Source organism: Hemibagrus wyckioides, linkage group LG22 (genome assembly GCF_019097595.1).
Source record: "Hemibagrus wyckioides isolate EC202008001 linkage group LG22, SWU_Hwy_1.0, whole genome shotgun sequence".
NCBI lineage: Eukaryota > Metazoa > Chordata > Actinopteri > Siluriformes > Bagridae > Hemibagrus > Hemibagrus wyckioides.
In genome coordinates this window covers 13,709,324-13,719,564 of record NC_080731.1, presented here as the reverse complement: position 1 = coordinate 13,719,564, position 10,241 = coordinate 13,709,324, and the positions used below count along the sequence as shown (strand labels likewise).

Genomic DNA, 10,241 nt, shown 5'->3' with positions numbered 1-10,241 from the left:
AGGGGGGTGAAGTCTGATGGCCAGCCTCACAGCTAATTAGTTCAGCTCTTGACAAAGGTGGGCCAGCCACAGGAGGAGAGCCGTAGTGAGAGCTTAACAGGGCTCCACACACTGCACTGGAGCCTGCAGGAGAGAGGAGAAGATTTCCTTCACACTTTCCTAATCAGAGCTGGGGTTTGTAGAGAAACGCTCTTCCTTACTCCAGAGCATAGGAGAAGGCTCACAGGCATAGCATAAAGTTTCTGCTGGACATTTGGAACATGAGAGATGACTTCCACACCAGATTCAGATGATGACAGAGCCTTTAAAGATTGTGAGTATTATTTGTTATTCCAGAGCTGCATCTCTAACTCTTAATAACAGTGCTGAGTTTTACAATGTCACCCGCCTCAAAGATGCATAATTACCTGATCCATCTTTACAACATTGCTAATATGAATTAAATGAATACATTTTCCACACTACTATTAAATAAATACTTTAATACCTGATTTTTCTTTAATACTTGATTTTTCATATTATTAAAACTGAATAATTAATCTTAAAAGAAAGATTAAAATAAACAAAATTGTAAAATAAATCTAAATTGAGCTGAAACTTTGTATCGCGCTTAACAGTGTACAGTGTCACACTTCAAGTTTTCTCACGCATCAATGTACATGTTAATTCAGCTATTTCAAGAAACGTGTATTACTGAGAGCAACTGGGATTTAAAAAATAAACAAATACTTAATAAAGGTTGAGAATGAAATAGGTTCAGATTTTCTCATTTGTGTTTATTTCTAATAGAGGTGGGATTTTGTGGGTTCTAAATGTCTGATAAAAATATATCAATTTTACAACAGAATGCCATATTCAGCATTTACCTTCTCGGTGGTAGACTATAGCGTTTCAAAAATAAGGGTGGTACTCTCTGCGGCTAGCGTTATTTAAATAAACTAAAAGGTAGACAGTGCTCCATTATAAAACAACTCTCTGTTCATACAAATATGATCCCCGTCTAACGGTATCCATCTTGTTGGGGTTTTCCCTCATAATATTTTTGCTGACCCTCGACATGGGATGGATTTGATTAAAGCGCACTACTCAAACCGTTACTTTGGGTTATGAAACACGTTAAAGCCATCACACAGATATTACTATCACTCCTACGTTCGACACTCATCTGCACCACAGACTCAGAGCCGGAACACCTGCTTAACTGGATAAATAAGTGTTCCCTTGTGTTGATGTTGGACGGCTCTCACACTGCTGCTGAGATAAGTGACAGGCCTAAGCTGGAGGTAAATCTTTTGTGTTCGAGCCATGACATCAGCTCTCTGTGGCACACCTCAAGGGTCTGAACCACATAATAAAAAAAAAGTAAAACACTGGAAAAAATGTTGGAAAATAATATTTATCCTAATGTATTTCTACTCCACAGCTGCGGTGAATATCTGTGATATACAAGGTGCTTATTGAATATGATGACACTAATGTATTACAAGACATGAAAACCTTTTGAGGGATTTGCACAAAAAAACTCACACAATGAAGACAGAAAGAGTAAGAGAACATGCAGCACACCGTGAGAATTCCTTTCGCACACACTTAAGTTTCATCCCTGATGACATTTCAGCAGTAAAGCTGGCTTTATTACAATAATCTAAACTGGACCTAACCCTGTAAATTTCACACTGAGGGACATTTTCATTGCTTGGCCCAGTGTTGACGGAAACTGGCCCTTTATGCTGACATAAGATCAATTTGCTGTTTGTCTCATAACATAAAGAATTAGGTTTTAGGAAAGAATATCTGGTCCTAGATCAGCATTAAACTCTCCACGAGGTTTGGCACATGTTTTACTTGATGCCTGTTGATGAATAGCTCTGATATTAAAAGGTGAATTCCTTGGCAAGCAGCACAAGATCAATAAACAACCGAGTATGAATTCTTGGCTGTAGAGACAAATTCATTTCTTTTACTGAACCTTTCATAAGCACAATGTTATAAGCACTTAAACTTAAAAACCTCTTATCAGTTTTGACATTCACTTCAGAAATTGCTTTACTACAGCTGCATGAATAAAAAGTAAATGAAGAATTTGGGAAGATGGGGAACTAGTTGTAGTCTTGGACTTCATGGCTAAGCAAGACTTAGATCTAATATTTCACAATCTAATCAAATGCAGTGAAGTAAAGATATCATTATTAAAAACATGCTTGTCTTCTTTGTTTATGTGTTTCCAGTGAATGTTGTTGGAATGCTGCATCAGTTTTGGGAGCAAAAACAGGTGAACAGCAGCACAATGGAGACAGAGAACCTAGTAGTTTATGAATCCATTCCCTCACCAGGACCTCCATTTATCTGCTATGTCACCCTACCAGGAGGGAGCTGCTTTGGCAACTACAAGGTAAGTGAATTGAATTTGACCACATAGTGTGCAGGAAGACTGCCAGGGCAGATGATCTGTTTAAAATATTTCTGGGAAGTTAACCTCTAGTTGACTATTTGCTGACAATTCTGGCTTTGTCAGGTGATAATGATGTAAAGGGCATGTCTCGGTGTGGTCCTGTGGGTCTGTTCAATCGGTCCCATCAACACTCCAGGACAGGAAAAGAGAGTCTTGTGTGAAAACTAAGATTAACAGGTGGTTCGTATTAGCCTAATTACTTCAACCCACCACGCAAAATGATTTCTTTCAGTTTCAGAGGGATGCTTGCAGGAACAGATCCTAGACACACTAATGGTTTTGGGCTTATTTATTCATTTTTTATATAATGTTAGGTGATTCCGCCTTTTTTTGCATTTTAGAATTGATTCATTTTATTTTAGAGTAGCCACAGATTAGGATTAACCAAATAAACAAGAGGATTAGTTGGTCGTTATTGTGTATTTATCACTCTGAACATATGACTATAAAAATGGACAATCAAATGTCATAGTAAACACTAAGTCTTTGAGCAATCACTTACTCTGAAGTGTGACACAGATCACATAGTCGAGTGCTGTCAACTAATCCAGAATCCCTTGCCGTGGTGTTCAGTAACCATAGCTCCGGCTTAAGACGTCTGCTATTTGAGGAGCACTGAAGGCCAGCTGCTGCCCTTTAGAGGAACTGAGGAACACCAGGGAGTTAAGGCCAATGTGCTGTGCTGCCTGTTTGAATAGCTTTCGGCTCCTTTGATCAGCCTGTGGGCACCGGAGGCTTCCACGCCGCCTGCCCTGCGAGCGTTTCCTTTCTATGGCCTCGTTTCACGTCCGGAACGCAACAGACTAACGCCATAGAGAGGCATTCTTTAGCCTTTCCCTTCAGATCAAAGAGATCACACTACAGCAAGCCTCAATAATTCCCCACTTCTCCTGCTTACTCCTTTCACATGTTTTGGCCATCTCATTTTTTTCCTATCTCTTTGTACATATTCTTCTTTCAGCGTTATGAATAGAGATGGTGTGGCTCACAGTTAGTGTTTTTAGCTTTACTAGTGAGTGATCCCAGCTCAGGCTGCCTCCAGACACACTCTTGATTTCTCCAGTGTTATAAACTGATTTATATTAGTGTTAGCATGTACCTATGCTTGAGGCAAGCTTTTTTAAATAAAAATGGGCCTTTGAGTGTAAGGAAACCTCACACTGTCTCAGATTGGAGGCTGTTTGTGGGTGGACCCAAGCGCAAAGTAACTTTATTAGGTAAAGTGCAAACTCAAAATTATTTTTAAAAAAAGCAAGAATCATAAAGATGAGCTATGGATATTAGACAAAAAAACATACCTATAAGCAATACTGTAGCACATGTGACCATAAGCCAGAACTACAACAAAAAATCTTAAATAGTAGTAACTTAAGTAGTTATAGGTGTGAGTGATTAGTGACATGTGACATGCTGGGGCAGTTAGGTGAGTAGTGTAGTTCTGTGCTGCTTTGGAGCAACCATGACACACATATGATATTGAAATATTTAAATAATAATTTAATTAATTTAATTAATATTATTAATTAAAATATTAATTTAATTAATATTTAATAATGAAATATTTTAAAGAATTTGCATGATCAAATTAAAAATCTTTGATTACAGTGTGTATATTTCCTTCTCCCACTTTCCTATCCATCTGTTATTATTAGTATTGTTACACTAAGGCAGAAGCCAGGCGTGATGCGGCTCGTATTGCTCTGATGAACTCAACATTCAACGATTTGCCCTGTCGACGTATCACTCCAGAGTTCATCACCCGCAGCATAGAGGAGGCTGTTGCCACAACCACCGTAAGACTGTTCATGCCTACTATGTGGCATAAATTAATTTGATTGTTAAATCGTTAAAATAGATCTAATCTGATAGAATTTTTTTATATTTGTGTCACAAAAAAGACTACATTATTTGGATTGAACAATGAATGTGTTCAAAACAGATACAAACAGAAATATACTGTAGGAGGTGCACAATTATTTTATTTTTACCATTTATTTATTTATTTATTTATTCATTCATTCATTCATTCATTCATTCATTCATTCATTCATTCATTCATTTATTAATTAAATAAATCACTCCCACCCACTAACGGTTCCCCAAGTCCAGGCCACCACATTAGAACAGAGTGAATACAGAATACAGACACAGAAAAATGACAAAAAAAAATTTCTATCAAGCCATCTGCAACAACTTTCCATGCCTCAAGGGTTGAGGCTCTAGCTTTATTTATTCTGAGTGTTGAAAGCTCTAACATTACTATATCATGAAATTGAAGTAGCCAGTGTCGCACAGATAAAGTGGAGGGAGCCATCTTTGTGCAATTATCTTTTTGGCAGATGTTAGTCCTGCCAACCAGATCTTTCTTTTTGTGGTTCTGTAAAGCCTAAACTAGAGTCATCATTTAGAAGAAGCACAACTGGTTGCATTGGTATATCCTGGCTGGTTTAGATTAGGCTAAATGTTGGTGTATATTTGAAAATAGAACTAAATAAATTTGTTGGAAAATTATGAAAAAAATGATCTTGTCTTCCTCATATCTCTTCTTGTGACCAGTGATGGACGGTTGAAGAAATGTTACAGTCAGAATTTAAAGACCATGCTGACCGTGGTAGCATTTCTATTTTCCAGTGTTTTGCAGGGTTTCAGAAGGCATATTTAATCCCTACAACACTTTTGGTTTAGACCACACCCTCTTCAGTTTTAAATCAGAACACAGATACAATTATTGGGAGCACTAAACAGATACAGACTGAGATGGCAGCATTGCCTTAGAATGAAGTTTGTAGAGTCTATACACTTTTTAAGGAAGATGCATAATCATTCACTGCATTCAATGAGCATTCACACACTGTATTTACTTAAGGAGCGGTGTTCACATTGTCCAAATTAGTGAGGAGGCATGCAAATGATTCCAAAACCTACAAATATCCATCACAACAAGTTCCCTTACACTCCTAAAAGACTTCCCAGCTTCCTCTGAAACTTGCCAAGCTTTACAATGTCTGTGTGTGTGTGTGTGTGTGTATGTGTGTGTGTATGTGAGTGTGTGTGTGGTCCTTCCTCACTCTCCTGCCATTTCTCATGTTTGGTCAGAGCCTTTTGTTCCCCAGCAACGATTACAACTTGCTTTGAAGACAAACTAAAAGACGAGTAGCCGGGTCTGACCCTCCCACTGCATTTGTGTCTCCTTCAGAATGAGTGATTACTGGCCAAGAAGTCACTGTGATTCACTGTTTTCAGGGTAACATGGAGGATGCCACAGACCCGAGCACCAGTTTAGGAGCTTATTATCTCATGCTGAAATCCAACACGGGAAAAACCATGCTGGAATTTCAGGTGTGAAAAAAAATCTTTTAAACACAACTTTTAAAAACAGCTTTGTTATAGTCAAAGGTGGTATTTTTTTTTTTAAGATAATACTTTTTAGCGATTCTAATATAGGTAGATGGCCCATGATGTTTAGACAAATGTATGTTGATAGCAGCCCCACCTAATCAGGAGTTTGAAGGACAGTATATGCTCTCAACTTTAAGTATAATGCATGGCTATTATCCAAAATATACATTCCATTTGCTCTTTCACATGATATATGTAATAACCCTAAGAGACATGCTATATGCACTTATTGAAAAATAACTCGTGTATTTTGAAAATCTTGTGGTGTCTGCATTAGTCTTAGCTATGAAAACACAACGCTAGATCAATGTAGCTTTAAATGTTGATGTTACAATGTGCTAAGCTCTAAAGACGAGTTACAAAGTTTGCACATCTGCGTTGAATTAGAGTCATTAGTGTGATGAATAGTCAAGAGCAAGATATGAAAATAATGAAAAGTAATGAAAATGAACCGAGTAAAAATATCAAATGTTCTCTTTTTTAAAGGAATTAATGACAGTGTTTCAGCTGTTACACTGGAATGGGACACTGAAGGCTTTTAGGGAGAGGAGATGCAGTCGTCAGGTATGTCCAACTTTACACCTCTCTGAAAAATAACATCTTTTATTTTTTTTGTAACGCGCCCTTAATTGATCATTTTGTATTGCGGTGAGAGTAGTAAAGGGTGTAGAAGCCAGAAGTTCTGTTCACCGCTTGTCTAGACATCAACACAACCCAATTTATATCAATTCAAATGTACTATGTAATCTAAAATATCTATTTTTAACTTCATAACACCAATTACCTTATAATGTTCATTACTTCATTATCATGAAGATACAGATAAAGAGTCTTTATTGTCATTGTAGTGATACAACGAAATTTGGTTGGTAGCTCTCAGAGACCAGCAGCAAAAGGGAGTGTAAAATTTACATTATAACAATATAAAAAATATAAAATAAAAAATATAAAAATATTATTTAAAAAAATATACAATAAGAATATACAGAGAAATGCAGAAGGTGAATAAATACAGATGTGGATGAATGAATGAATGAATGAATGAATGAATACAGCGGGACATGAACAAAAACCTGCCTTCATATTCAAGTAATATGTATGGAAATAGACACTTCTCCCATGCTTCATGATCATAGATAAAATATGAAAAAAAATTTGCTTCATATTTGCACACATAGAACTTGCCAACTTTAACCTATAAGCCAATAAACCAAAATTCTCCAATAAGAATTAGAAGAAGCCTTCTTGATTGTCAAATATACAGTAAAGCACAGTAAAACTCTTTCTTCGCATATTCCAAGGGGTCAGAGCACAGATTCAGCCATGATGCAGTGCCTCTTGACCAGAGAGGGTTAAGGGCCTTGGTCAGTGGCCCAGCAGTGGCAGCTTGGCAGTGCTAGAGCTTGAACTCCAGCCTTCTGCTCACCAACTCAGAGCCTTACCCCTGCCACTGATACATATAGTTAATGTTACATAAATGAATACAAACCTTTATAAAAGTAAACAAATGTTATTGTTTGCTGCGGTTTAACTAAAATTGAACATTTAGTTTGAAGTTTCAGTCTGAACGAAGACAGATATAACTATGTGTGTGTGTGTGTGTATATGTGTGTGTATGGAACAGGAGGTGATCAGCTACTACTCTGAGAAACGGCTAGATGAGTGTCTGCGCAGTCACATGGCTCTGGACTGGCTGCAGAGGGAGAGGAAGAGGCCAGGTCTGCTCTCGCGTGAGCTGCAGCTGGCCCTCAGAGAGTTGGCCCAGGCTCGGCAAGCCGGCCGAGAGCTCCGCTTCTACAAGGAGAAGAAGGAGATCCTTAGCTTAGCTCTCAGTCAGGCCTCTACAGAGGAACTCCAGGCCTACTGTGGAGAGGGAAAAGAAGAGTGTTGGAGAAAAGGAGAAACTGCGTTGGCGTATCTCACGTGTGGGAGCCAGTGTCTGGAAAGTAGTGTGGCAGATCCGTTAGAACAATGCGAGTTTTATTACTTGGAGAGTGGGAGTGACAGAGAGTCATTGGGCTGAAGTGTGTGTGTGTGTGTGTGTGTGTGTATTTGTTCATATTTTAGTAAGGACAAATGTGTCCACAAGCAATGGAATATCTATCAACTTTGACCCTGTGGGAACATTTGTTTTATTTTTTTAAACAACTAAAACATATAACTAGCTAAATATCAAAATATTTCCTTTTGGTTATTGGGATTAGGGTTAGATTTAGGAGCAAGAAAATCATTAATTAGCTTCACTAATTATGGAAAGCCTTCACAAGGACTGTGAACTAAAATGTGTGTGTGTGTGTGTGTGAGCGTGTGTGTGCGTGTGTGTGGTAGGTTTTGAGTAAAAAGATGGACTTTAGATGCAAATTCAAGAAAAGATCCTGTATGTTGTATATTTTCTACGCTTTTCTAGAGTTCTTTTTTTAGTGTACTGTAATATGTTTGCAGCTAAATGAGCCTCTGTGTAAATCAAATTTATTTAGTACTAAATGCGTTAGTAGTACATTTAGGGTCTGAATGTCTGGAGAGCAGCGCCAGCTCTCTTATTGTTTGGACTGAAAATGTTATAACTTGGTTTTCGTTGAGCAAAAATCATTTTGTATTGTCTTGGGATTTAGAAGGGAATGTAAATAAATGCGGATACTTTTTGCTTTGGCCACAGGGTGCCGCCATATCCTGTAAACGACTCCAACAACTGAGGCATGAGATTTTTCTAGCTCAGATCTGTACAGGCCATTTTCCAAAAATGCAGAAAAATTACAAATGTTTAAAGTTAAACCCTTCTATATAACACTGATCTATGTGTATTATGTCATTATGTACTTGTGCGATATTTTAGTACATAAGATTACATAGATTCTTTACGTGAACTCTGTTGCAGTGGGTAAACAGTTGTTTTTGCAGTTCCCCCTGAGGAATCAACCATTATATACTTATACACTCTTTTTTATATAATTCATGATACTATTTTATAGCTGAAAAGACTTTTATAACTAATGTAAATCTAATTGATATATTTAATACTATATTTTATATATTTTGAAAATACGAAGAAAGCACAGTTAACTAACTTATAACTGGGATGCAGTCTGTATACATGATTTCTTCATGTAGAATATCACAGATGGTTAGTTTTTAGCAGTTTAGCAGTAGTACTAAATTACGATTCAAATTTATTATCATATGTACAGTAAACAGTGTGTCATACAATGAAATCTTTGTGAAGATATAAGTTAAGGAGATAGCACAAGTGCCTTTAAGCTATTAAAAATAAGTAAACAAACAAAAATCAATGACAAATAACGACGGCTGCATGAATAGTACACTGAGTGGGCGCCATCTTGGAAGCAAGAGAAGTCTATTCACCAAGAGCTCTTTGGTACTAAATGATTTCATCAGAACAGTGTTAAATATTTAAAGCTGTTTAGTAGGATGGTACAGATAATATGTTCACCTTCACCATCTTCACTGTGTACATTCTGTTTAAAAAGTTACTCACCGTTTGCAAAGTGAAAATTCATCATTAGACATTTAGACAGCTATTGATATAGATACCATTTTTGTCCGTGCATAATTTGCTCATTATTTCCACATAGTGAGTGCAATAGCCCTACTTCAGTAACGACACAGGAAGTCATTAGTGTAAGATTCTCCAACTCATTCACTCCTTGAGCAATTGCAAAAAAAAAAAAAAGTAGGCCATATGAGATCCTGTTTTTTCCTCAACTTTTTCCCCTTGCAGTGGTTGCTAGGAGACTGTTGAACCTACGGCAAGAAATCATGCGCTACAGTCATGATGGTCATGTGTCCTCCACTGTGCTCTAGGTTGGAACTGATAATGTTACATAAGATGCATTTTTTACTTCTTTTCTGCCTTGTTTCTGCTTTAACTTTAAAATTTAGTTCTTGGTAGAGGTATCCTAACTGACCTCCACACTCTCCTTTCCACCTCATTTAGGATGATCAAATGTCCCTCATATTTATGGTCTGCCAACACTCGCAGTCTATCACAGCCTCATTATCCTTCACCACCGACTCATTTATGCATGACGCCTAATTTTTGCATAAATTAATTAAGTTACTCTACGAGCCGGCTTCAGTTTTGGTCAATTTGTGCCTCACAAACAGCCAGTTGGGACCCAGTTGGTAGCCAGTTGGTGCTTATTTTGTTATTTTCTAGGAGAAATGCTGTGCCAAATTGAATAGTTATAGAGGTATAGACAGGAAAAGCGACAAGATAATAGCATATTTAGCTCTATTTTCGAGAGAACATGTCTTCCCCTCTCCAGGGAGGGAGAGTAATTTTCCACAGCTAATGCTTGTCACAGGCCTGATGGACCAGACTTTGTGACGTGACTGGCTTTCTCCAATTTACTGGGTTAAAACCCATTTGAAA

General features: G+C 37.5%; 1 protein-coding gene across 3 annotated transcripts; it reads left to right on the top strand.

Annotated features, from left to right (window-relative positions):
* Positions 1-8,500, top strand: lix1 (limb and CNS expressed 1). 3 transcript variants are annotated; one of them, XM_058374490.1, is made up of 7 exons: positions 4-313; positions 1,424-1,545; positions 2,229-2,392; positions 4,105-4,245; positions 5,696-5,791; positions 6,338-6,415; positions 7,476-8,500. In XM_058374490.1, coding segments are annotated over exons 2-7 (879 nt in total). In that variant the 5' UTR covers positions 4-313; positions 1,424-1,544; the 3' UTR covers positions 7,875-8,500. The 3 variants fall into 3 exon arrangements, with proteins under 3 accessions (XP_058230474.1, XP_058230473.1, XP_058230472.1); XM_058374489.1 differs by lacking the exon at positions 1,424-1,545 and having other exon boundaries at positions 9-313; XM_058374491.1 differs by lacking the exons at positions 1,424-1,545; positions 4,105-4,245 and having other exon boundaries at positions 1-313.
* The last annotated feature ends 1,741 nt before the right edge of the window (positions 8,501-10,241 follow it).